Source organism: Aythya marila, assembly GCF_965140915.1.
Source record: "Aythya marila genome assembly, chromosome: W".
Classification (NCBI taxonomy): Eukaryota; Metazoa; Chordata; class Aves; order Anseriformes; family Anatidae; genus Aythya; species Aythya marila.
The window spans coordinates 18,263,458-18,291,199 of NC_139081.1; the positions used below are offsets into that span (position 1 = coordinate 18,263,458).

The 27,742-nt window shown below is 50.2% G+C and overlaps 1 protein-coding gene across 2 annotated transcripts in view; it reads left to right on the top strand.

Annotated features, from left to right (window-relative positions):
* LOC309889567 (CBP80/20-dependent translation initiation factor-like) overlaps positions 1-25,748 on the top strand; it is a gene marked incomplete at its 3' end in the record, with an annotated part of 155,751 nt that extends 130,003 nt beyond the window's left edge. For both annotated transcript variants that reach the window (XM_082782433.1, XM_082782434.1), the window contains exons 9-11: positions 6,479-6,634; positions 24,033-24,086; positions 25,533-25,748. In XM_082782433.1, coding sequence (XP_082638559.1) covers positions 6,479-6,634; positions 24,033-24,086; positions 25,533-25,748 — 426 coding nt within the window. The remainder of the gene's footprint in view (positions 1-6,478; positions 6,635-24,032; positions 24,087-25,532) is intronic.
* Between the last annotated feature and the right edge of the window lie 1,994 nt (positions 25,749-27,742).

Below are 27,742 nucleotides of genomic sequence, written 5' to 3' on the forward strand. Positions count from 1 at the left end.
CCACCCCTGTAACAGCAATTCAAAACAGTCCATGTATGTTTGCTGGGGGAGTTATGTTCATTTTTTTCCATGGAGTGGTGGGGACCAGCAGTGCTGTGGTTCCTGGGACAGGCAGGGATCTGCAGCAGCAGGACTGAGATGTGTGGTAAAGCTCTTCCGAAATATCCCAGGGGAGCAAGCCTGAGAAGCGGGAGCTGCCTCCTCCAGGCATTGCCGTGGGGTGTCCTGCAGGGTCGGGTCAAACAGGTGCCCCGGCTGCTCTGATGACCACCCAGTGAGTCAATTAATTTGTGTGTCTCAGCATTACTGAGACCTTTCTTAGGAAGATGAGCTGTTCCAGCCAGGTCCAGGCTCGTGGGAGAAGCAGGGCTTTCAGCAGCAGTGACAAATAGCTGTTAGCCAGCTGAGCTAGCACCCCACCGGGGTCTGTGAGCCCAGCCTTAACCCAGAGTGGGGCTGGGTAGGAAGGGCAACAGTGAAAATTAAGTAACAAGGAAGACAGCTCTGTCACCTGGGTACTACTGGAGGACGGGTTGGCCAACACCCTCTGGTGAAGCAGTCGGGGTGCCCAGCGTGCCCCCACCTCTTCTCTCTATCTATTTTCAGAGCATATGTGCTCTTGGCATTATCCCACTTGAAAATTGGCTGAAGAAATGCTCCTGCAGTAACGAGGTATGAGGCTTTGTGACTGACAGGATGCTAATGTCTTGTGGCCGAAATGGGATGCAGTGCAGTTGAACCGTGCGCTCCACTGACCCTTGGGACATGGCATCTGCATCTCAGTGCTGGTTCTTCTCCCTCTGCAAGAGAAAAGGAGAGAGGTGTGGGATGTACTTGGGCTGCCTCCTCCCCACTCTACCTTTTCTGTGCAGACTGTGTGTCCACTCAGAGGCTCATTAGAGAAGATTTTTACATCAGGCCAACTGCTAAATGGTGTTAGCTGTTCCTCATGGCCAGACAGGGCTACTTCATCCCCTGAGCCATTCCAGAGCATCCACCCAGACGGTGCTCCAGGATCTCCAGCAACTACCAGATTAACAGCAACGCTTCTCTGTTTGCAAAGCCATTATTAGGCTCCCCCTCAGGAGCTGTAAAACTTGACTGAATTAATAATTAACCAAGGACCTGTGAGCCTCCCTGAGGCAGTCGTGAGACACCCACGCCGGGTGGGTGGTCCCAAGTGTGGGACCAAATGGAGGGGTGGTGGAGGGACAGGGGGCATGGATTTCAAGTGACCCCTCAGTTGCTCATTTTGGGATGACGGGGTTATTTTGTGTATGCAGATGGGTAATACCCTCCGCTGCCGTTGGCTGCAGTCTCTGATTATCTTCTGCCTCAGGATAGGTACCCCAAAAAACGAGGAATTTAAAATTCCTGGATGTTGCTGATGCTGGGAGCTTGCCTGGCATCTCCCAGCAAACCTTCAGGAGTGCCGGGAGTTTTCCGACCCTCATTTCCCCTTCCTGCCCAATTCCATGTGAGAGGAATAAGCAATATTTCCACAGTAAGAGCAGGCAAAACCTAGCTGTTTCCTCCTTGCAAGATGTGTCTATCCAACAGCTGCAGGATCTTTGGTCTTGTAGAATTGGGCTGCGGCATTTCACATCAGTAGGTGCCCATGCAGTGGTTTTTACCCAGACCTTCACCATGCAGCACATTTTGGAGACCGCTGCCATACACGTTTAGAAAGATGGTGGTGTAAAAAAATGACAGAAACACAGAGCTGTGGCAATGAAGAAGCCAGATCCATGCTGAAAGCCACCAGTTTCATTTGCTGCTCTTGCCAAAGTGGCCAGGACTGCCTGAGAAGAGATGGGTGCTTGTGCACCTGACTGTGGAGCCAGCTTGAGGAAATGCCATGATGAAAGCCTGTGGGAGTGAAATGCCTCATGGCTGGGTGAAGCCCAGACCTTTGCAAGGCCGGGTACAGAGTGTCATCTGTAATTTAAAGGGTTTATCTGCTTTAAATGTCAATAGCTCTTTTGTTAGAGTGATAATAATTGTTACAATTTGCATGTCTCAGTCACACACCCCAAAGTGTTGTGCAGAGGAAGATGAGTAAATTGTTCCCACTTGCCAGCTGAGAAATCAGGGTACAGAGGTGATGGGAGCCCACGCAGGACTGAAAATAAATCTGTCTCCTGTTCTGCTATTGCCAAGTCCTGCTCTCTGCTTGGAAGCTGTTAGCTCCACTTTTTCTTTTTTTTCTGCACTGGGCAGCCATGGCGTGGTGGGATTTTGGTGTGGTCTTTGGGCACAGGCAGGGGCCAGGAGTTCTGCTTTTAGAGGAGAGGAAGAGAACCCGTGGAAGAGCTGCCAGTCCCCCTTCGTGTCCCACAGTCAACAAGGATGAAGACAGCACAGGAGCTTTTGGCTGCAGCTGTCGGTGCTGGAGCAAGGGCTTAGGTCTGATGGTCAAGATGCAGTGCTGCCCTTCTTCCTGCTTGATGCTGCTGCCCACCAACAGCAGGAGAGGAGCAGAGGAGGGATTTTTCTCCTCTCCTTGGGGTTCTTCTGTCTTGAGCCTGGTATTTAGGAGATGCCACGCCTGGGCCAAGAAGCAATAGCATTGCATGAGGTGCATCCAGATGAGAAGAGGGCTTTGACTTGGGTGCAAGAGTAGAGAGCCGCACGCAAACAGCATTTTCTGCATCCCTTGCTGGCAGAAGCTTGACAGGAGCTTCAGCTTAAGGACTCCTTGCCATGCAAGACATTCCCAAGGGTGTGCCCATCCTTGTAGTGCATGGGCATGGGCCACCCCTGGCCTGCCCCTCATGCATGGAGGATCCTAACGTGAAGAACGTGCTCAGCCTTTTGGGTTGTGCCCCGAACTTGTCCTGTCTGAGCCCCTTCACAGGTCTCCTTGGCATCCCCCCACTTGCTGTGGGGTTTCCTAATGATCTCTTCTCTCAAACCAGGCCAACCCTGATACCTGGTATAAATACATTTTAGTTTAAACTATAAGTGCTGGAGGAAGGTCATCCAGTAAATGCACTCAGCTTATCTGCAGGCCGGGGCACCCCCAAATTAGTAATACAGTTTGTGTTTAAAAATACAGCCAATTTGATGAAAGATAATTTGTTTACTGCACTGACTTCACCACCTAAGCAGGCCAATCCACAGGTTATTTTTGTATAACTCCACAAGTCATTTCCAGAGCAAATAAAGTTCACGGGGCAGGGCAGTGGCTCTGCCGTCTGGGTTCAGCCCATTTCTGAAGGGTTTTGTGATCCAGAGGTCTGTGGGTTAGACGTGGCAACATGGGACATGGAGTTTGTCCCTGCTTGTGCAGCCCCATGGCTCTTCCCTTCTCCCACTGCCTTGGTCCAGCTCATCTGTTTTGATGGCTAACTCCTTGGGGACCTGTTTGAATTGCTCTGCATGTTCTCCATGCCCAGAGCAAGTCCAGCTGCTGTGGAAGTTTGACTCCTGGGGAGCCCAACTCTTGCCTGTAGACAGACATGGTCCAAAACTAATTCCACCTGTCAAGGTGCTTTTCCTACTTTTTCAAAGGAATCCATATCATCCCTCCTTCTGCAGAGGGACACATCAGGCACAAGGGTGCTGTGATGCTCACGCAGCCAGAGGCAGCAGTGGAGCCCAGTTGTCTAAACAGATGCCAAGGCTGCCTGCTAATGGCTTTTCCAGCAAGGCTTTCCCCCATTTCTACGCGAAGCCGCAGCATGAGAGTCTTGCTAATGCAACCTGAAATGTTCTCCCTGAGCTTTGTCTGCTCCTAGAGGCTGCCGTCATCCCCATCTCAGCTCTGCCGAGGTTTCTGTCTCGGATGTTACAGATTATTCAGCTGTGGAGAGGGTTCTGGGGCACTAGCAACGTGGCTGTCACCGCATTAAATAAAGTTGTTCAGAGCTGACACATCACTGAAATACTCAGCATGCTTTCCTAGGCAGTGGAAGGAGTCACGTAAATAACTGGCTGCGAGTAAAGGCGCTTGTGCAACATAGCACAGGTGGAGGCTGGTCCCCTGTGGTGGTGGCCTCCAGGAAAGCCCTGGGGGAAGAGTTCACAATAAAGAAATGGAAGCGGGGTTATCACAGAAGAGAAATCTAACTGTTTTCTCAGTCTGGGAGCATTCCTGTAGTAGTCACATGGGTGTTTGCAAAGGGCACTGAGCAAAAGTTTGCAGGCTCTGCAGAGGCTTCCTCCATGCTCCAGCCTCCCGCAGCCTGCCCTGGCTGCAGCTTGTCCCAGCCTTGATGGGAACATCACGGTGGCTCTTCTGGGCAAGGCTGAGGCTCTGCCTGAAGCTGATAGCACAGAAAGGCTTTTTCTCTTCCCAGCGGCCTGCCACGGGTTGCTTCCAGTGAACGGCAGTGCCCTGCTCAGCCAGGAAAGGTATGCTTTCTCCTTGCAGCCTTGGAACTGGCAACAAAACCCACTTGTTAGCACCATAAATCCCTCCTCTAACCTCAAGGCTCCTTTAGGGTGGCTTCTAGGGGTGACGGAGGGACTGTCACGTACACAGGGAGGTTTTTTCCTCTTCTGTTCTTGGCTCATCCACCTGAAGCCCGGTGTGGTTATCATGAGCAGCTAGGAATTCCCCAGTGTGCACCAGGGATCTCAAAACAGGCAATGCCCAGGCACTTTTTTGGCGGCCCCTGCTGGACGATGGGTATGGGAGGAGGTCTCAGGGCATCAAGGAAGAACCTTGGCACCCAGAAGGAGTGGCCACGCAGAGGAACAGGGCTGGAGGCTCCCTTGGTGCAGCCAAGGGGCACGGGATGCTCTCGTTGGCTTTTTTAATTGCTCAGTAATCAGGAGGACATTTCTCTTTGGTTTTGGTTTGGTTTTCTTTGCCAGTAAAGGTCAAGCAAAGACTCCAGAATGAGCAATTCAATAACCCTGGGGTGACAACCTGAGCTGGCAAATATCTCTCCTCCACCACCAGCCTGTGACCAGCTGAGTAATGAAAGGAAGAGCTTTGCAGACTACCCCAGAGAGCCTGAAGAGACCAAACAGTGTTTGGCTGCAGGTTGATTTCAGTCACAGACACAGTTGGGCAATTGCCTTATAGAAATGTGTGTAGAGAGGAATTAGTAATCACTGTTTGGTTAATAAGTGGCTTGGGTATTTTACAAGTCTTTTTCCTGCATATGCAATTTTTTTTCCCTTTTGTAGTGAAACATATAAATAGCTCCTTTCTTGGATCTTCTATGCATACAGTGCTGTCATGAAAATAATCATGCTTTTGCCTGGCATTCATTAGTAGCTGCTTTACTTACCTTTGCTTCAAAAGAAATGACTCCCATGTGTTGTCCAGGGCATGAGAGTGATCTTTGGTGTGGTGGCTTTTCTATCTTTGGCTCTACAGAGTACAGCTGCAGGTTGGAGCACGAGGAGCAGCAAAGCCTTTGTCTCGGGCAGTAGGAATAAAGTGAGATGAAAAAGATACAGGATAATTTATTTAGTTGCTGGATTTAAAACATTGTGCAAGCTGTGCTGGGAACACAGACTGTTGAGAACGAACTTGTCCTGTTCTCTGATTTTCCCCTACTTAGTGCCTACTAATTTTTAATAACAAGGAAAGGTCACTATGGAGACAGACAAGTGAACTCATGTGGGACATCTTGCAAGAGGCTCTGCAGCATCGCTCAGAGCCTAGGGAAGACCTCTCGGCTCCGAGTGGTGCGCACACTCTAGTGCCATCCCACGTGGTGGTGGTGCCCTCTGGAAAGTTTTTTATTTGCTTTTCTCTGTTCCTCCTTGCTCATTGCCACACGCTCCCAACACACACATACCCCTTTTCATGTCCTGCCTTTTGGCAAACCCTTTTTTCCTCCCTGGCTGGAGGACTGGTGGGGGAGGCATCTGCCTCCCTGCTCGTTCACTCCCGGTGTTGCTCCATAAATCACATCATCCTCATAATCCTTGGTCATGGCAACCATCAGCTCAGGAGCAGAGTGACTTTTTAATATCAACTCTGTGCTCCCCTAATCTTCTGGGTGGGCAGGCAGCCAGGCTCTGCTGTATGTCTGTGAGACCCCAGGGAGCAGGCAGAGCATTGGAAAGCCCCCGGCCCAACACCAGCTCAGAGCTACCTTTGCTGGAGATGCTGGATCACCAAGCCCATCCCAGCCACCAGCATCCATCGCATCCCCCAGGCACTGCATTTAAGCCACTTGCAGTCACTTTCATTCAATTTTGGTTGTGCATATGGCAAAGAGTCCCCAAGTCCATTCAAGGGGAAGGGCTGGGCAGGGGGAAGCCGTGGCAGTCATTACAGAGGCTGGCGTTTTTTCTACAGTACCTGCTTCTGGTGGCTTTGCCGTAGTTAAATTCCAGCCACTCCATTGGTGTTGAGTAATCTCCCTGCTGTTACTAAAGAGTCATTCTGTCTGTCTTCCTCCCCCCACCCTGAGTTTCAATTTCCTCTTAATTCTTCATCTAGACAGCTGTTGCCTCTCCCCTGGCGGTGCAGTTTTGCTGATGCAGCCCTTTGTCTCTGTCCCTCTTGCAGAAGGATTTCACCATGCGGGAGGAGCTGCAGCAGCGGGATGTGGAGCGCTGGCTGGGGTTCATCACCTTCCTCTGCGAGGTCTTCGGCACCATGAGGAGCAGCACCGGAGAGCCCTTTCGAGTCCTCGTCTGCCCCATTTATACCTGCCTCAGGGAGGTAATGCCTTCAGAGGTTTTCTTTCTCCGCCTTCGGGACAAGCCGTTGGGCTGCAGTGCCCGTGATTCATAGATATGTGCTGTGTGATTCCCAGATGTTTGCTTTACCCCTACGAACACTTCTCGCCCTAAGAGTACCAATGCCTGCAGGGACACTTGGCTCTTCCGGCCTGGTGTGATTCTGGTAATGAAAAGCATGTGCTCCAAGCAGGATCCCTTTGTCAAAGGGTTTGCAAAGCCCGACAATTGGGACTGCAAACCCAATGTTTAGGTTTGCAAATCCCACCACTGCAAAAATCCCCACTAAAGGAGCTAAAAAAGCTTCTTAAAAGCAGGTGAAGCCAACTGAATAGATGAGACAGACTGAGGGGAGGAAAGAGAGAGGGAGTAATAACATAGGGGACCACCTCATGCAGTGGAAACCCAGCCCTGCCATCAGGGTTGGGGACATTTCAGAGCTGGATGAGGTGAGCATAGTTCAGGTTGGGGGCAGAAACCTCACTGGGGACAAATGGGAAAGGAAACTCAAGTGTTAACATTCAAAAGAGCAGGAGAGGACTTTCCTCCATGCTGTTTTAAATATGGTTTTATCTCCTGCTGCTGCCTGTAGAGGACTTTCTTAGGAAGAAGTCTGTCTCATCGCCCAGGGTTGGAGCTGTGAGTCTCAAATTGTCAGTAGCACTTCTGTCAGGCCATAAATAACTCACTGCAAAATAAGTTCTCCGCTAGAACTTGGGCAAGGAAAGGAGAGGGAGAGGGGAAAAAAATGCCAGTAATGACTTTTTACACACATGGAATGTTTTCTCTGAATGCAAACACACTATAAACATTTTGCCTTCGCAGTAATGCTGTGGGCAGAGTTCACAGACAGTGACTGCAACAGTGAAAAAGTGTCCGGGCATTGTGATGAGGCACATGCATCTAGCGGAGGAAGTGGGAGAGGGATGCTAAGAATAGTGGAACTTCCCCAAAATCTCTGCCCACAGCAGTATGTGTCACCTCATCAGGAAGATCCTGGCGTCTAGAAGAGCCCACATTCCCCCCCACTTCCCATCACAGCCATGACACAATCCAGCCCTGATTCTGCCAGGATTTTTCCCAACCCACTCCCGTCTGCCCTTGCCATTCTGTCACGGTCGTTCTTGTTGTCTTGCCACTATGTGGGGACACGGCAGCGATCTAATGACGTGTTGAAGGATGCGAATTTCCCATATTGGATTTTTTTTTTCTACAGAATGGCTCCATAAAAAGCTTTTACTGATTATACCAAGACATCGCATAAACTTGCTTCTTAAAAACGCATCTATTCCGTAAGAGGACAGCTCTGTCCGAGTGGTTTTGTTCATTGGAGATGAAGACCCTGTAGCATGGCTGATGTGGGTGAGCCAGAGCCTTCCAGCTCTCCTGCCCTGAAACAGCTGATCCGTGCCTGCTCACGCCGCAGAGCTGGGACCCTGGCTCACACCATTCCCGTTCGATGACTTAGGGGTGGCTTTTCGTGACGCTGCTGTTGTTTTTTGCTGTTTCAGCTAATCCTGTTGCATGGGGCCAGCCCAGAACAGGACCCAGAGGCTCTGAGGTGGCTGCCAGCACAACCCTGCTTGGCCAGTCCCCGACTCACAGTGAGGGCCTCCAGCAGGGACAGGCACTTTACTCTGGGTTTTTGCTCTCCTGTGTGCTGTCTCCTGTACTCTGGGTTTTTGCCCCTAATTCCTTCCTCCTTGGTGGCTCCCTCTGTGCTGCTGCAGCTGCACTTAGCTCTCCCTGCCTCCATCCACCAATCCTTTGGCGATAAATCATTATCAGAGGCGAGATAACATCTCTGCTTCTGCCTGTCCTTTCAGCTCTTCTTGCTTTTTAGTTTCTCTGTCTCTTTCTTTTTCCCCTTTTCCTTTATAGCTTTGGCAGATTGAGCCAAAGGTCAGCAAGGGAGTTAGCAAGAGGAAGGGGAAAGTTGCCTGATGACTGTGGCAGGAATGCCTCTTCCCTTCCCCCTGCAAAGCTTCCTCTCACCAGCTCCTTTCCTTCCCCCCTCCCTCCCCCCCCCAGTAAAAGCTTATTAACACTGTCTTAATTGTGGAGCTGGGGAGGAAGCGAAGATGACAGTGAGGACATCAGTGGCCCAGGGAGGAGGAGGAGCAGGACTTGTTTTTTCTGGCAGCGAGGGAACCCGCTGTGTGAGATGGTTGTGCCCTGCTTTTTGCTGCCCGTCAGCTCTGTCCCTCTCGCTTGGGCTCGGGGACAGAGACAGCCTTGGGAAAGGTGAAGCAAGGTGGGGACAGGCAGTGGGGCTGTGCCTGGGTGCAGGGCAGCGCACCAGTGGTACACATCATGCAGCCGGACGGTGGTGCGCAGGGGCTGCTTGCATGGCTCAGCAGCTGGGCTGAGCAAATCCAAGCTGAAGTTCATCTCAGGTTAAACATATGAGTGATAAACGTTCAGGTCTGCTAGCCAATGGGAGCGGGGTGCCGCACGGGCTGAGAGCACCGCATCCCTGGGGAGCCGGGCAGCTGTGGCAGCAGGCATGGGAGCAGACATTTAATCAGAGCCCAGGAAATTTGGGTCAGAGCTGCTGCCATGCCTGGGCAACGTTTTGGGAGCCAAGTGACAGTGCCCCTGTGTGGGGATGTGGTGCCAGCATGGCAGGGAAGAGGAGACCAAGCGGGGTGGAGCAGGGAGGGACGGCCACCAGCACTGTGTCTGAGGTGGGGACAGGGCATCCTGTGAGCTGAACCCCCAGGAACCACCAGTTCACCATTGGGAGATTTGGGGGTAAGAGGTGTGCAGGCAGACAGGAGGTTGTATTCACAGCAGGGGCAAAATTGGGATTTTAGGCAAAGATGGTTTTCCAAGAAAAGTAAGAAGTGGGTGCAGCCATCATTAAAAATGGTTTGACAGAACCCAGTGAGCTTGTGTGGTGCTTTGGATTGACGTTGTGGGGTTTAAAGCTGGAGAAGGAGAATTGGTCACCTGAGCCCAGGCCAAAGTCTGGCATTGCAGGCGGCTGGGGAGTACGGAAAGGAGAGCCCTTTTTCGGGTGAGAACCAGAGGACTATTGCAGCCATCAAATCTGGGGAGTTTGTGCAAAGAATAATAAGGCATTGAGGTTAAACATAAATAAGAGAAAGAGCTTTCCTCCTATCCATCCCTCTGCGCCTGGGGGAACCAGGAGTGAGCTGAAGAGCTGAAGGAGGGTGTTGTTCCTGGGGAAGGGCTTTCCCCCAGGCCAGGCTGTGCTGTCCAGGCTCTCCTAACGCAGAACCAGTGGTGATATCCTCCAGGACCACATTCTGCCTTGAGTCCATTGTCTACCTCAATCAAAACGCTTTTAGCATTTTTAGGAAATTGTCCTGACTCCCACACTTGGTGGCCTCACCAAGAGGGATGTCCCACTGTGGTCTCCCCACTCTGGCCTCAGTTTAATTGACAAAACCACGCCAAACTTATCCCTGTAAACTTCCTCCTGCCCCTCCAGGATGACAGGGAGTGAAGGTGCTGACATTCTTGCTGCTCCAAAGCCTCTGCCCCATGCCCAAATACAGTGACCCCCCGTTCCAGCAACACTTCAGCTTGCATGTCCAAAACCAACTTCACCTTGCATCTCCACCTTGCATCTCCAAAACCAACTCCAACCAGGAGAGCAACAAAGGGACTTTGTTTCTTGACCCCGCCACATTTATTCTTTTCTGCAGCCTTCAGCAGAGTCAGCAAAATGTAGAAAATGGGTTAAGACTGGGGACCAGTAAATGCTGGTTGAACCATCAGTAAGGGCAGGAGTGCTCCAGAGTTTTGTGCCTGGTGTGACAAGTGCCCAGTGGCTACTGCAGGACTTGAGATAATAAATAATGTCATTTGGCATCTGTTGTTAACTGGATCTTACCACTTCTACCTTCCCTAGCTCTCTCCTGGGCTGTCCTTCACCCTGCTGCCCACGACTGTGTGTGCTTGGTGGGATTGGTGTAGGTAGCCCAGCTCACTGCCCTCCCTGCTTAGTCCCCAAAGGGGAGCATAAAGCCTGGGTCCTGGGGGCCTGGCACAGCTCTTGGTGATGGCTGAGGTGTTCTGGGAAGGATGGGTGGTAGCCAGCTCCGAGCCACAGCTGTGCTCTGCAGAAGCCAGGACGGACAACTGGTGTCAGAAGGTTTGGCTTCTCTCGCGTCTCCATCCCATCCTCAATGGGATGTTGTTTGGATGCCAACCCAGGAGGTGCCTCTGGGCCTGGGAGTTGTCACCTTCCTGCCAGCCCTCTGACAGCAGGAGCAGCTTCCAGACAAAGTGTTTGGTGTCAAGTGCTGCTTTGGATGTATTTGCTTATTTTTATGACACCATCCAGCAGACAGACCTGGCTTTACATCCAGATAACCTGAGCAGTTGCCTATGGCAGTAGAGCAAGAAGGTAGAAAAACTGGCTTGCAGGACCTCAAGAGGTGCCAGGCAGTGATGTTGCTGGGGGTCCTCAAGGCACCTTGCTGACTGGGGTCTCACAAGTGCTTGTGGGCTCTGCCTCCCTCCTACCCCCATACTAACCCAATCCCAACCTTTTCCCCTGCCCCATGCTTGTTTCCTGCACAGGACTTGGTATTTTTCCTTGTTGACTCCTTGTTCTGGCCCACTGAGGTCCCTCGGGATGGCAGGGCCTTGAGCACACTGAGTGGTCCTCTTGACGCGGTGTCATCTGAAGACTTGGCAGGAGTGTGCTGCTCACCTCCTCAGTCATTGATAAGGATGCTAAATGGGGCAGGTCCTGTTATAAACCCCATGGCACTCTGTTGTCGACAGAAGGAAGACAGGGACACTCAATATGAGTGATCAGCAAGCTTCATTTTATTGCCCAAATAGCCTAACTTTTATAGTGAACTTAACAGGGGTGGACAGTGTTTCACACAAGATTATTGGTCAAAAGCACTCAGACAAACAACTACAAGAAAACAACCCCACCTGCAAGAAAACAACCCCCTTGTGGTTAGCAGTCACATAGACCTTATCCTTGAAGCCAGCTACTGGCAACAATATTTTTCTGAATTCCTCAATTGGGCGATGTGGGAACGCTGTCATGGGAACTTCTCATAGTTGCCCTGGTAGCTTGGTTTGCTCAGCTACAGCAAGCCATGGGATTTTTGCTGTTTCAAGAAATCCCTCAACAATTCCCCCCTTTTTTTTTCTTTTTTGAGCAAACCATGCCCAATATAACATTTTTGCAAGTAACCCTTTAACCACATTTATCACAATACCACATGCAATGATGATTGACACCACAGCAAACAGAATCCTTAATCCCTCTTTGACTAATCCCAGTAACCATCTATGCATTGTTTCAAACAAATCAGTGAACCATTGATTGAAAGGATTGATACCATATTAAATCTTACTCATGTGCTCTTTCAGGAAAATAATGGATTTGTGAATTGACTCATTATGATCAAAAAGGTTTAAAGAGTACATTCCCTTAAATTTCTCCAAGTGGCTACTTCAAACAATGACTCCGTACTTGTGAAACATGATTTTGCTCGACCGATCGCAACTAGTCCTGCTAGTTGCTTACAATCGACTCCCCATTTTTCTAACAAGCACTGTAATAAATCTAGGGCTACTTCGTCCTTCATTTTCCTATGATTTTTTGCCGGCACTAATTTCCTATGATTTCAGCCTGCACTATGGCAACCTGCACTATGGCAATAAGCATGCTCTCACTAACACAGTACACAGCACACTCGCACACACAGAGCACAATTGCACACCCAGAGGCCTCTGGCACATCTCAGTCTCAATCATACCACAATCTCATTCACAAGAATGTAATTTAGAATGATAAGCAAACAAACAAGTATTGTCTCTCTTTGTGTTCCTCGTGAAGTGACTTGCAACACTTTGTTTTAAAACCTTACCCTTACACAAATACTTCCAACACAAAATACCTGGACATTTAAGAACAACACATACAATTATTAACACTCCAGTTAGTATCCCTCCAGCAGCCAAAAACATACTGTTTGTCTGCAGCTTCAGGAGATCTTTGCTCCTGCGGTGAGCAGCTGAGAGTGGAGTCCCCTCCGAGCAAAAACACTCAGGGTGCACCTAGGGGCATCCACGCCGCAGCCGATCCCCGCAGCCGAGCAGTGTCTCCTCAAGTCTGCCGGTGGTCATTTGGCAGTGTAATCTGAGTCTCTGCACTCCTGCCCTGCAATAGAGCTAAATCGTCATTAGTAATCCGTAGAATGTGGCAACCCCACGGAATCTTATCCAGAAACATAGTTATAACACCGATCTGGGGACGAATAGTCTTTTTTGCATTGCAAGATAAACCTCTTATAAAATGAATGCCAGAGAGAAGCAGCACAGCCGCCGCTGCTTCCATGGTTACGTCAGACAGGCTGCAGGGTCCTGATGTCTGCCCCTCTGCTCTGTGCCGACTCGCCACACGGTGAGGGTCGGCTGCCGTTGTCCACTGACGCCTCTGGTCTCCCGTAGCAACTCGATCTCGGATGTCCCGCATCGCACTGCGATTACTTCAATTTCCCGCATTTTCCGCGGCTCCGTTTCCCGCGTCTCTCTACGATTCCTTTTTCCGCGTCTCTCCGCGATTCCTTTTTTCAGTCTATACCCTGCGTGCTCCGCTTTTCTAAAAAGCACTTGAGCAGATCATACGCCGCTTGTCTCTCCATACCTTTGTTTACGTCAGCGCTGTTGCAGCCTTTGCAAGACCTCAGTGACGCGTGGCCGGCGGGACCCTCTATAGGTGCTCCCGGGTGCAGGGATTCCGTGTTTTCGTCCCTTCCACCTCCTGGGCTGTGGGTTCGGGGATTCCGCGTTTTCATCCCTTTCACCTCCTGGGCTGCGTTGCAGGACCGGTTCCCGTATTCCGTCGATCCGTGGCTCGCAGGTTCACTGCCAGCAGGGTCCCTGTTCGGGCGCCATTTGTTGTCGATGGAAGGAAGACAGGGACACTCAATATGAGTGATCAGCAAGCTTCATTTTATTGCCCGAATAGCCTAACTTTTATAGTGAACTTAACAGGGGCGGACAGTGTTTCACACAAGATTATTGGTCAAAAGCACTCAGACAAACAACTACAAGAAAACAACCCCACCTGCAAGAAAACAACCCCCTTGTGATTAGCAGTCACATAGACCTTGTCCTTGAAGCCAGCTGCTGGCAACAATATTTTCCTGAATTCCTCAATTGGGCGATGTGGGAATACTGTCATGGGAACTTCTCATAGTTGCCCTGGTAGCTTGGTTTGCTCAGCTACAGCAAGCCATGGGATTTTTGCTGTTTCAAGAAATCCCTCAACAGCACTCTTCGTTCCTGGCCTCCAGGTGGAGTTGGGTTGTAAGCCAGTAACTACAACACTCCGAGCCCAACCATCCAGCCAGTTTTTAACTTACCTGGCTGTCCACCCCTGATGTCCTAGCTCGGATATGGGAATTTGTGGGAGGCAGAATCAAAACCCTTGCTAAAATCAAGGCAAAAGACATCCGTGCTCTTCCTCTATCCATAAATCCAGAAGGTGAGCAAGCTTATGAGGCACATCCATGCCAGTCTCCTTCTTCTCCCTCACATGCCCAGAAATACGTTTGAAGATGACTTGCTCCATGGTTTTTCCAGGGCCTGAGGTGGGGCCAGTGGGCCCATAATTCCCCATATGTGAAGATCTGTCTTTCTCCCGTTGCATCTTCCCAGTCACGGACTTGCCAGGGGTGACAGGGAGCAGCCCTGCTCTGGCACCATCCCACTCTTGGCACCCTTGGGTGCATCAGATGGGGCTGTCGGGGCAGGTTCAGAGCAGATCCCAGGAAGCAGCTCAATCACAGACTAATTAAACCACAGAACTAACTGCTTGTGCAGGACGCTGCAGCTGCAGGACCAGCCCACAGAGGTCCCCCCGTCTCGGAGCTGACGGGGCTGGGAAGGCACCCTGGCTTGTGTCACCGCAAGCATCCCCTCCGATCGGGGGTCTGTGGGCACCCAGCTGCCTTGTGGTAGCTGCTGGCAGTTCTTATTCCCAGCCCCAAGGGCTGGAGGCAGCATCCGGGCGCGGTGAATCAGCCCACAGAGGCAGTGGGGAGTAGAGCTGGCAGGCTGGCGGCGGACAGGACAGTTGCTCCTCTGCAGGAGCGTCTCCTGCCTCCAGTCTGGTTGGCATAGATGGTCCCATTTCAGCATTGTTTAAAATCCTGTCACGGTCCCATCACTTCCCTGCCTTGGTACGCGCTGCTAACTTAAAGCCTTGGGGTGGTCATGCAGGAAGGATAAATACTCCCTGTCTGATTGCCTTTCCCCCACGTCTGAGTCTGTGGTGCAGCATGCAGACTGGTATCCACTCCCCTCCCTTCTCTTAGTGCCTGTTATCTCCTGGGGCCATACTGTGTAATTTAGAAAAATATTCTAACACAGTAATTAATGTCTGAACTTCAAGAGGGATCTGCCTTTTCACTGTCTCCTTCAGAGGAAGAGAGAGGGAAAACCTTCCTGACTGCAGACAGACGAGCTGGAGGGTGGTGCTGTTTGGGAAAGAAAATTGTATCTTTTAACGTGGAGGTTTTTTTTTTTTATTTTAATCGCTCTCACTTTTTAAAAAGCATCAAGCTTTTGAGTCGAAAGAGGGTCTTTGACAGGATTTTAAGATTACGCTCACAGTCAGAGAGCAAGACAGGATTTGCCTCTTTATCATATAAGTGAAGGCACCAAGAAGGCCAGATCCTGACCCTGTGCCACCCTGCTGCCCAGGTAGCTCCACGTGGCCAGGCCTGACCAGAGAAAATAATGAAAATATAAATCCTGATGGAAGAGGAACTGGGGGTGGGGAGAAAGGAGGAAATCAGTGTTAAGTTGTTACACCTAAAAAGCTGTGCCGGTCATTGAGATGAGCCTCAAGAAGAGACACCTTGCCTGACCTTGTCCCCACTCAGTGTCCTCCTTGGTGTCCCCTCAGACTATAGGGACAAATGCCTTTTAGGCATGATGAAAATCAATTTCTTCCAGTTTGTGCTTCCCCACTTTGGACAGGGACAAACCAGAACATTTGAGGTGGGCACTTGCGAGACATCTCACCTCGAGAGCAGATGATGAGAAGGGATGGGGACACCAAACTGACAAGGTCTTTGCGATGCCATGGAGCCTCACTGCTCAGCTTAGTGTTTTGAGCATGGGAACATGTTTTCTTAGAAAGCTACAGGACTTTGTTTGGCCCTAGACGGTGAGCATGAAAACTGCAGTGGCATATTTTAAATAGGGGAGGGCTCTCATGCCAGAGATACAATTTCCAAGGAAAGAATGCGCTCCCATACACACAACTGCTGACCCTGGGCTTTGCTCTCTTCCATGTAGGTTTCCATCACAGTTACTCTGACTTGCATGGGTTTGGAGCAGCTTTGCAGGCAGAGCTGCATTTAGGGCAGAGCTGAGGCCACCAAGGACAGTCAGGGCCACCAGTGTCCCCTCACCCCGCAGGAGAGGTAGGGAAGCATCTTCATTTCTTGGGGACCCACGGAGAAGGCAGAGGAAGCAGTTATGTTGGAGAAGAAACAAAGCTAGATACCATCTCACCGGATGGTCCCTCCTCCTTGCGTGGCCCTCCATACCCAGCATTGTTAGCTCCCGAGTCCCTTTCAGCTGGATGTAAACACAACTATTTGCATCTGCTGCCATGCGCCCTCAGAAGAGCCAGGAAAGCGGAGAGCATCCGGTGGGCAAGGGTGGAGCCCTTTGCAATCAAGCGTGATGGTCTCGCCACTTTTTCTTTCCATGTTTTGTGTTTCCCCGGACCCTTGGGATGAGATCACATCCTCTGCTCCCAGGGTTATTATGTCTTCAGACAGGCAGGATGAAGCAGGCCGTCTGGGTGGCTCGGTGTCCTGTGCGTGCAGACAGGGTGGCTCTGTCCGTGCGCACCTTGGGGTCCCCCTCAGACAGCCCCAGTGGTCCCGCAGGTGAGGGTGATGGCCCCCACCTCCAGCCTGAGTGCCTAGTGGGAGCCACTGGACTGCCCTGGCTGGCTTGGTGAGTTACCCTATTTTCTTTGTCATTGTCTCCAATAACTGCCTTTTAATGGTTTCCATCTTCATAGGAATCCCTTCTGCTGTTCCAGATCCAGGGAGGGAGCAAGAGTCATGTTTCATTGTTTCCCTTGTCTGAAGTGGAAAGGAGTAGGAGTTTCCCATGGCTGGGTACAGGGTTTTGTTCCTCTGGCCTTAATTCAATTTGCTGTTAAGTACCTCTTTTTTGAGTTCCTTAGGAGGCTGACAAGGAGGATAACCAACATTTTGGTTTACTTGATACAATAATTAAACTAATCTCTTCTTACCATCCTCCCAGGGAGTTCTGGTTGGGTAATAGGAGAACACAAGTCTCCTCCTCAGCTAAAAGCAGCACGTCACTGTAAAACAAGTAGATGCCACCAAGCCAATTCCTTCAAGTTGTCCCAAATACATTAGGGAAAGGCCTCTCATGGACACAGCAGCCATGCCAGCATGAGTAGCTCCTTGTGGGGCCAGCAGTGCCCCATGCTGGTGGCCTCTTCCTAACAGAGCAAGTGTGAATTGCCATTGGCATCTTTTCTAAGGGGCTGAGACCAGGCCACCCCTGTCAGGGAGCTGGGAAGAGGGACCTCTAGATGAGATATAAGGGCTGGTGGCACCTTGTACATCTTCAGAGGGCTTGAAACCTTTACTGCATGAGCAGAAGGCCACGCGGAGAGAAGGACCATTTGAAGCAGACAACTCAATGCTAGATGCAACGAGTTGGGTGAGACAGGTCTCATGAGCTGGGGTTATCCCGTTAACCCTCCCCAGGGATGGTGTGGACATGGTAAGGTTGAGCTACAGCAGAGTGGACACAGCCTGGCGTGCCAGGACCTGCTACCTGTCTTCATGCAGACCTCACCAAAACAAGCCTGGAGGCCACAGGCTGAGCTTTTAGGGTGGCTGTTCTTGTTTTCTCAAGTTATGTTCAGCCTCACCCTCTGCTGCTGATTCAGAGTGCAGTGGGGCTGGGCAAGAAGGCAGTGTGCCTTCTGCATCCCCCCCATCAGCTCCATAAGGGAAAGGTTCCCCAAACACATTTAACCTTTGGGCACCCTCAGCATCAAATGGCTCAGCAGAGAAGATGCTGCTTGTGACTGTGGCCTTCAAAATGTCTTCTCTTTCCAAGGGCTCACTTGTTTTTTCACTAGAATCTGGACTCACCTGACTTGCCTAGCTCAGGTTATGCCCTGCATGGCACTATGTGGCCCATAGAGAGAGTGGCGCTGGCACAGTTTGTTGGTGGGTGCAAGGTGTTATAAATGAGGTCTCAACTCAATCTGAAATTTGTAATATTTATAAAACAAATATTTCTAAAAGGTATAAAAGGCAAGTAAACAGCGCTGGGTGTGCGGGGAGTCTCCGCTCCACCAACACGCACACACAAACATCAAACATTCTAAATATACAGAACATTGCTTTACATACTAAATGCAAATATGCCTATACATATGTACAATCAGGAAAGGTAACAAACAATCCTTTAAGTTCCATAACTTACTAAAATCGAGTACACCTATACATATTCACAATCAGAAAAGGTAACAAACAATCCTTTAAGTTCCATGACTTAACAGTCTCCATTTTTCCATTCCTTTTCCTGATTACAAACAAGTCTCCATTTTCCATTCCTTTTGAACAATATGTCTTGCTTTAAGTTGTCAAGCAACTCAGTCTTTAGGCCTTATGTATCCCATTCTTCCCAGATCGAAGAAAAGCATATCCATCTCTTTTTTAAGGCCAATAGGCCTGGGTCAAAAGGCACGTTCAGGTCAACAGGGGGAATAACAGCAAAAGCCTTCGATGGCTGTAGCAGCAGAGGGGCCGATGGCGTAGCAGTCGGATCAGTAAAGGAGCCTGCAGCTCCCTCACTATCCGGCAAGCCACACGTTTCTGACTGTGGTCCCACATGTCTCTTTAAGGCCTCAGAGACTGCTCGCCAGGTGCCGAGCAATCCCACAGCAACCTTGTCATTTTTAGTTGCAGAGTCCCACACCTTGACCTCAGTTTGGTCCCATATTTCAGGCTCATAAACTGTCCGATTGTTAATAAGGAGAATAAGCTGTAAGGTTACCAGGACAGTCTTTGTTCCTAAGGACGTATGATTCCCCATAATGCGCAGCTGCTTACCAGCGAGAGGCAGTTGTGTGCGTGGGTCCGCTTCTCTCAGCTCAAGCTTCTCTCCAGCTCCAGTGCGCCTGTTTCCAGCGACTTTCTGTACGAGCTTCTCTGAGCAGTTTGCTGAGTTTGGCTGAACCTATCTTCATGAGGCGATCAAAGTGCCTGTTCCCGTCCTGGTCTCCGTTCTGCTAGCCTGTTCCTCTTCACTCCTTTTTCCTGCTTCTTTATTGATCATAACTTCATCACATCGTGTTACCGTCCTTTTTTTTTTTTTTTTTATCTTGAGGGCAGGCTCCCCTCTTACACCCTTCTCCCCGCAGCAGTTCTTTTCAAAACAACTTTTCATTGGTCAAACAACTTTGAATGTAACAACAACAGCAAACACCCAGAAACATCCATGCCTTAATGGCTGGAGAACAAGAAACTAGCTGCAGAACAAGAAACCGGAGACTGCATGGAGTCTCCTGAATCACCCTTCTTGGTTCCCTCTAAACTCTTTTATATTCCTGATGGCCTCTTCGTTAAGAGTCTAATGTTATCTCAACCTCGGGGCTTTCCAACCCCCATGGCCACATTCCCAAATCTCCCCCTTCTTTATTAATATCAACCATTTTCTCGACACGAATTACCACTCCATATATAACAAAGGTCAGGTGCAGGGTCAGCCCAGCTGACACTCTGATGCCCAGGATTGGAGAACTGATACTTCTGATGGGAGCAGATTGTAGAAATCCTGAAACTGGCCTTGCTGATAGAGTGTTCTGTAATTACTCGTCCCCCACACCCTCATTTGTACTTTGCATTTTCCCCAGTCTTGGTTGTTTTCACCACCCCGTACCTAGTGACAATAAGAAAACTGGAGCTGTAACAATCTCCTTTAGCTCCAAGAGCTGCGTGACTATCCCTATGCAAAGCAGCAGAGGAAGCACATGGATCTTATTGCAGACACCTTCCTTAAAGACTTGCAACAGTAGGTTGATAAGGGGCCTCTGGAAAAGCAGCAAATTGCTATTGATGTCTTTCTGCAGACAGCCTGGGAAGTGCAGCCCCTCCTTTGCAGGAGGCTTTTGCTGCCGGAGGATCCATCTAGCAGGATGTGGGGCTTCCAGGAGAAGGCTGCCAGCCCTTGCCCTGTTTCCCACCAGTGCCGTGAGCCCCCCAGCAGCTGCTACGAGCAAAGCACGCGTTTGCACTGTGCTGGTCCCACTACTGTTGCTGCTCCCCAGGAGATGGCTCCTCTGCTGTCTCACCACTCTCCAAGAAGTCCCAACCATCCTATGGCTCTGGGTGAATATTTTGGGAGGTGGGAAAGTTTAGTGCTTTCACACCAGAGTCACCACAAAACACTGCATGCTAAGAGGCAGTTTGCGGCAAGCATCACTTATGCCATTTTGCAAGCACTATCGTATCCAGTAATTAGTGCTGTGCCTTACAGGAAGAATGCCGCTGCAGTTGTGAAGGGTAATGCACGCATTCGGCTGCTCCCACTGCCTTTCCCGGTGGGGAATGCTGCAGAGCACCATCCAGCCTGCGTGGTTTGGTGATAAGTAGGGGACTGCAATGCAGGTTCTCCATCCTGCTTGTGGCGTGCGCACCCTGGAAAATGACACATAAGTACTTCAGCCTCTCTGCAGCCCCGTCTGTCTCTGGAGAAAGTAGGTAATGAACCCAAATAATCGCGGGTATGTGTAATGGGGGAGCGTGGCTTGCTCCTGGTGGTCTGCACCAACTGCGTGCGAGTCCATTGCCATTTGGAGGGAGCCAGCCAGTTCTCTGTGGCGAAGCCCAGCTGCAGGTTTAGGGCCTCTTTGCCCCCTCAAGCACTGTTGTGTACCCATTCCATGGGCCTTCCCTTTGCAAAGACTGTTGCCAGCAGCACTTGTTTCCCTTGGGAGTGCAGGGGAGGAAGGAATTGGGGGAAGAATGCCCTGCGCCCCATGTAATCCCTGTCCCCCCACTACACACAGCACTCCCAGGAACAGCCCCTCAGGTTTATTTTTGCTTGTTCGCAAAAACATTTAGCACCCATCGCCCAGCGGGACGCAGAAATTCGGGAGCGGGAGCCCTCCCTCCGCAAAGATGTAGGCATGAGCGCCTGCTGCCTCCTGCCAGTCTGCAAAGCTGTTAGTTCAGCACCAGCAACAAAAGTGAGAAGCCTTTCACAACTGAGACTGGGTATTATATGACCGTCTGGGCAGATTCTGGCATGCAGCCTCCACTCTTAGGAAATCGAGCAGACTTTTTGTCTGCTTTCCAGCAGGAACTGCTTCTTTCGCTCACCTGATATGGGGAACCGGCTGGAGAGCAAAAGGAAGTTTTCTCGCAACCAGCCTGAGCCTCAGGGGGATGATTACAGGCTGAGCTGAGCAGCGTGTGAGGCTCACTCACCTGCGTTGCCTCTGCTTCGTGCTCCTTCCCTAGCTCCCTCGCCTGCTCTGGGCAGCTGGGGTGAAAGATGTGGGAACCTGCTGGAGAGCAACCTGGTGGGGTGCAGGCACATCTCCGCAGCAGGGAGGAGCAGCTATAAATACTTAAATAAATAACAATTCTGATGTGGGAGCGCTAAGTTAATAGGTATAGCCTGTTTACATTAAGATATTTTAAGTAAATATAAATCTGATTACGAGGGTCGGGTTTTGATCATGCAAAAGCCACAACTGCATGGCTACAGTGTCCCCAGTAGCTGCAGAGTGCCTTTCTGGGCACAGCCCTGATGGTGTGACCTGGCTGGCGCTCAGCCCCCCCGGCTGTCCCAGGGTCATCCCAGTAGGATAGAGAATGACATCTGAGTGCAGTCTCCTTATGGCCACAGGTAGATAAGGCAAATATACCCTTTAGCCAAATTGCTGCGCATCGAACAGTCTTTGACATATTCGCCCACATAACCACTTTTTGAAGCAGGCAAGAGTGTCCCAGCTCCATGGCTGGGAAGCCAGTACAAGGAAAACCCAAGTGAAGCTGCAGCTTTCCCTGGCTACATCTCACCAGGGTAGACCAGGGTCACACGAGGAGAATGAAGCAGAGGAAGGACGGGAATCAGGCCACCATGGGACCTTCCTAATTGCCTCAGCCTTTAGAAAATCTTCCCCCAGTTTGCAGACTGAGTATGTTTGCATAAAGCCATGGGAGGGGAGCATCAGTTTCTGCAGTCATTTTCCTGTTAACTTGCTTTAACTCCACATTTCTTGCTTTAATTTTCATGCTGTGTACTTCAATAACAAATACCAAGCATAGGAGACATGCATGTATGTTAACTTGCATCCCTGCTCCATTCCATGCTCACAAGCCAGTCTCCGTTAAATACCCCAGGAGCTTGTTTCCGGGCTACTGCCTGTTTATATTTGTCCCTGTTTTAAACATATATATTTTTTGTTGGGTTTAAAGTAATCTCATGTTTTTTTTTGCGAAGAATCTGTGAACTATTTGTGAGAACTTATCTCAGAGCATGGGGATTGGGCTTAACTAACTTTTTCCAAGCAACTCAGCAGGAAGATAAACTTGTGGAAACTGCTGCATGTATTCAACGCCCTAGCTGGACCTTTGGCTAACACGAGATAAAACCGACAGGACCACATGCTCAGGCAGATGCCGTAAACATCAGCTTCAAAGCAAACAAACTGCTGTCTGCAGAAAGCAGAAGACAATGAAGACAAAACTTTGAGACCAATGATAATTCCTCAAGTTACCTCTTTTTTCCTATTTTTTTCCAGCAGTTGTGGGCCTGTAAACAAATTGGCATTTATTTGGAAAGGAAGGGTAAGAGGAAAAAATGAGTGGGAAGGAGAGATGATTAAGGCTGAGCAGCAGAGCTGTGGTGTTAGCTAAGAAGTGTGACTTCAGAGCAAACCCAGTTACACTGAGCGGTGTTGTGCATGGACAGCTGTAATTAGTCCAGCAGCTTTTCCCAAGTATGGCTTTCCCTGATGAATTTCGGACACTAGTGAAGTCAGTTTTCCCAATTTTTCTCCATTTTCTCCACATGTAGTGCATGCATCCAGGGAGCAGCTCAGGACCAGTGGCACATGGCCACACTGACACCGATTTCTAAGCCCAATGGAGTGGCAGTGGCTGTACCTCCCAGTGCTGCCAGCACGTGTGATTTTATCATGCACTTTGCGATGGCATGTTGTTCACAATACCCCAGCTCCCTGTGTCAGCTGGCTGAGAATCTTGGCTTTTATCTGCTTGGAAAGCAACTGTGCTTTATCTCCTGTGGTTTGAGAAGAAAGCTTGAAACAGCGTCTTTGTGCACATGACAAAGTCAGAAAGCGAAGATGACAACAAAGAAGCACGTGCTAGCAAAAATATAAGTGGTTTTGATCCAGTTTTGCTCACGGCCCCTGGTTTTGTGGAGTCGGACAGGCTGAGCTTCTGTGCTTTGCCATTGCCAGGTGGACGCTGCCCCCTGACCACATGCACCAGGTCTGAAACAAGAGGGAAGAGTGAGGTAGCAGCCCCCAGGAAGATATCAACACACAGCAAGGAACTGGTAGACTGGGAGTTGCACAGGCATCTTCCCTCATCCCACACCATCATGGTCTGACCTTATGGCACCATTTGGGCTTTCTCTTGAAAGCTGCTTGTGCCTACCAGCTTGTCTTTGTAATGCAAAGCTCACAGAGAGCAGAACAGGGCCTGGAGTTGGTTCCCAAAGTGGGGAAGTGGCTGAAAACATAGCCAATAAAATGCCAAAATGTGGACGGAGATTCTCCTTCACTGCTTTGAGGCCTCAGACAGGGGGGATGAGATGGTGAGAAGGGACCAGGGAAAATCCCATGCTCTCAGCAAGCAGCATTGCTCCAGAAGAAAAGTTTACACCTGAGACACAACAGTTTCACTGGAACCATTGTGCTTGCAACCATATATAATCAACCTGGAAGGAGACATATTCACAATGCGCCGGACGTTCGCACTCTGCCATCGGGTAATTTCGAGACTGTTGGGAGACCGTCCCAGTGGGACAGGGAGGCTCGACCGTGAGCGGGCAGCCCTTGGGCAGGAGACCAGCACAGCCCTTCCCTCCCAAAGGGCTGCTCTGCTGCCTGGGTACGGTCATTCGAGGGCTGTGTTTCCTGGCCATGTACGTGGAACTAGTGTATTTTCTCATTACCTGCCGGGGGGATAAAAAAAGCCTTGTTAAACTAATGGAAATTTATCCTGAAAGTTGTTAATCTAAAAGATCCATTGGGAGGAGGTCGCGCATTTTCACTCATAGCATTTTCACTTGCGCATTTTCATTTTCTCTCCTCTCTCTTGCAGTTGTTGCAATCTCAGGATGTGAAGGAGGACGCCGTGCTTTGCTGCTCCATGGAGGTAGGGAAGCTCTGATGCCACCTGCCCCTCCTTGTTGCTCTGCCCCTTCTGTCCTTGGCTGTGCACGTGCCCAAACCCAGAGCCACGTTACCTGGCTGCATTACACCCAAATACAAAAGACAGCACCATGGGATAAGAGAGGCGGCTGTCACTGTGCTTCCAATGCGTGTGAATGGATGCAACCAAATTTGCTAGCCAGGGTCTCACCACAAAACTAATTCCTATCATCCTGGTTCCTTTGAATCTCTTCCAGATTCCTTCAGATCTCACCCTGTGGTATTTTTTAAGCACAAAACCACCTGTATTGCACCAAAGGCTCCGTCACACTGCCTTTGCTCATGCAGTGGCGGTAGCTCCCGCAGAGAGGCTTGCTGTGCTCAGAAAGCTTTGCAAAGAAATGATGGTACAAATATAGCACGGGTGGAATTGCAAAGTTTCATTAGCTTCGCTTTTTGGAAGTGATTGGCCCATGGGAACTGATGCTTGTCTTGAAGAGAGAGGTTGAAGTAGGCTGAAAAATTGCAGCTGGATGGTTGAAATTCAGCAAAGTGGCAGGCAGCTGAAGAGGAAAGTTTGCATTTTTAAAGTCAGGACTTTTGAGAACTCTCCATTCAAATCCCTGATGCCTCACAAGCCTGAGATGGGGTTTTCTGGGGTTTACACTGCTTTAAAAACACTTGGCCGTCCTTGGAGAAGAGGTGCGATGGCTGGAAATGCAGACCTTGCTGCTGTGCAAAGGGCAGGATTTGTTATGCATAAAGGAGAGCCCTGCTTAATCAGATTAATGACTGGGAGTCACTGACAGCTGTGAATCAGCACGTAAATGAGGGAGCAGGTAAAAGGCAGGAATACCACATCACAGCATGCACTTTGTTTTGACAATAGCTTGATTTTTAGGTGGGATTTTTCAAAAGCACCCAGTGCTGCCACCTTTGAAGTCAGTGGGAGCTGAACCATTCAGTCTTACAGCAGCCCGGCGTGAGTGCTTTCGAAAGCTTCACCCATAGCACACGGCTCTGGGCAGCATCGGGGAGTGTGCTGTGGGGTGCCTGCATTTCTCACCAACAGCAGCATCTCAGCATTGCCCAGCTGGGGGAAAACTGGAGGAGTGTGAAATGTGGGTGAAAAAAAAAAAGAGCAGGCTGCATATTTTTGGAAAACAGCCCTACTATGTAAATATTGCCTCTCTGTTGCTGGAGTTGGCTCGGTGCATGCCCACAAGCCATGACACAGCAGCATCTGTAGCTTGTGTCCTGCTTCCTTCCTGCCAGCATCACATTTTCAGCAGTGCCAAGCAGCTTTCCACCCCTCCAACATGGGGCCAGCTGTCCTGGCTGCCCAGGAGGATCCCCCTGACCCTTGCCCCCCAGCTACACAACACTAGCGCAAGCCGTGGCGGCAGCTCACACTTTAACAAGCCGCCTCTGACCCCCTCTCTCCCAACAGCTGCAAAGCACCGGCCGGCTGCTGGAGGAGCAGCTGCCTGAGATGATGACGGAGATGCTGGCCATAGCTCGCGACAAGATGCTGTGCCCCTCCGAGTCCATGCTGACGCGGTCCCTCCTGCTGGAGGTCATCGAGCTGCACGCCAACAACTGGAACCCGCTGACGCCCACCATCATGCAGTACTACAACAAGACAATCCAAAAACTGACAGCCTGAGGGGCAGGGCAGGGAGGGGTGGGAAGGGGCGAGAAGGAGACATACACCTTAGCAGGATCCAGCTCTCGCAGCCAGGCAAGCACCTTTCTGATTTAAATACCTAAGCAGACAAACCCCAGCATGCTCCAGAATACGTTCGTGGGGTGGGGAGGGAGAAGCATGTTTCTTTTCAGCTGTGTCGTCAAGTGCCACCCCTCTTCCCTGCCATGTTTTTGTTTTAGGGTTTCTTTTATGAACTCATTGCTCCAGAAGCAGTGCATCCCGCCAGGTTATTGTTTGGCTTTAGAAAGAAGACAGCGAGTTGGAAAAGTGAGCCTGAGTGGGGGCTAGTATTGTTTTCACACCATCCTCCTGGCTTGCCCTGGCCAACTGGCAGGCGACAGTTGTCCCGGGAGGACAAAGTGCAACACATACTACACCAGACACTCATCACTGACGGCTTTTGTTAAGTGGAGCTTTTGTTATTCCCCCCCCCTTATCTTCAACTTTCTGCTCCCCCACCTCCCCTCCGTCTACTTGTCACCCCTTCAGATGCCAACCGGCGAGCAGGAAGGTTTTCTTATTTGCACTGGGTTTTATTTTTCTTGGTCATTTGTATTTTATTCTATTTTATTTTATTGTGAATGGATGATTGCAATAAGCACGGAGACATGGAAGTGACGCCTTCCTGCAAGCTCACAAATGGTTTACATGAAGATGCTGAAGTAGGAGGAGGATTTTTAAGGAGCCCAAAAGCCACTGTAGAATTAATATAGCCACAGTTGTCTTGCCAGTAATCTCGCAGATTAACTGAAAAATGTGTGCCCTGAGCTGGGAGCTCCAAGAAACACGGGAAGCTGCAGCTATTTGCTCTGGCTGGTAAAGCCATGGCATCCCCCATCCACTAAACTATAACCCATTTATTTTTTGTAATTTTTTTGTTTCTGTTGAAAGAGTTCTTTGTTGTAATTACTGTCATGGTTGTAATAATACATTTAAAACCAGGCCTGTTGTAGTTGGGCCTAGTAATGTACAGGGCAATGGAGAAATGAAGACTTGATGTTCTTGGGAAACCAGTAGAGAGAAGACAAGAAGTGCATGGCAAAAAAGGAGGGAAAAAAGAAGAGGAAAACAATGAAAAGCCAAAAATACAGGTTTTGAGCCTGGCTTCTAACTGGCTTCATTTCCTATACAGTATTTGTAGGTGTGCATTGTAGAGGCACGGCTGTGTGCCCTGGTCGGTGTAAATAAGTGGTACCATGTCCCCGAGTGCAGGGTGACGTGTTTGGAGGGAGCAGGGTGAAGTGGGGAGCAGGGAGACCGTGCTTTGCTGCATGCTGGTGTGGCTGGGCTGGTGCTGGGGAGGTGGGAAAGATGGGGAGAAGGGAGAGATGGGGAGATGATGGGGGATTTGGGGAGGTGTTCGCCCAGCAGAGCTGGAAGTGCCCTGAGCATGGATGGCAAGTGAATAGCGACTAGCAAACGTCAGGACTTGGTGTTTCCTTATTTGCTTCTCTGCCGATGCTAGTCCACATGAAATCCCTGCCGGTGCTCATTTTGGTGAAGTGGGAGAGGAGCAGAAGAAGCCCTGACCCCGCGGTGCCATCCCCATCTCACGTGCCTTAGGGAGCTACCGGCCTGTGTGCGAGAGACAGGAGGCTTCCCTGACACGCAGCTTGAAGGGCAGAAACCTTCCCCGTGCACATGTGCAAGAGATAAGCATCCTGGCCATGTGGTTTGGCACGACTTGAACTTTTCATGAGGTTGGCTGCGGGAGCATTTCCTAATCTGCACGTGGAGCACGAGGAAAGGAGCTGGAAAGAGGAGCTTCAGTGGTCCATGTCTGCACAGACTGATTCCTGGACTGGGGATGTAGGCCCGGCAGCTGTGTTAGCACTGCCGCAGAAAAGCAGAAAGGTCAGAAGGTGTTAGCACGAAGCTGGACTGCATCAGACCTGTCGGTGTTGGACAGCTGAGGGCTGTGCCCTTGCTCTTGGCCTTCCCAGCCGCTTGGC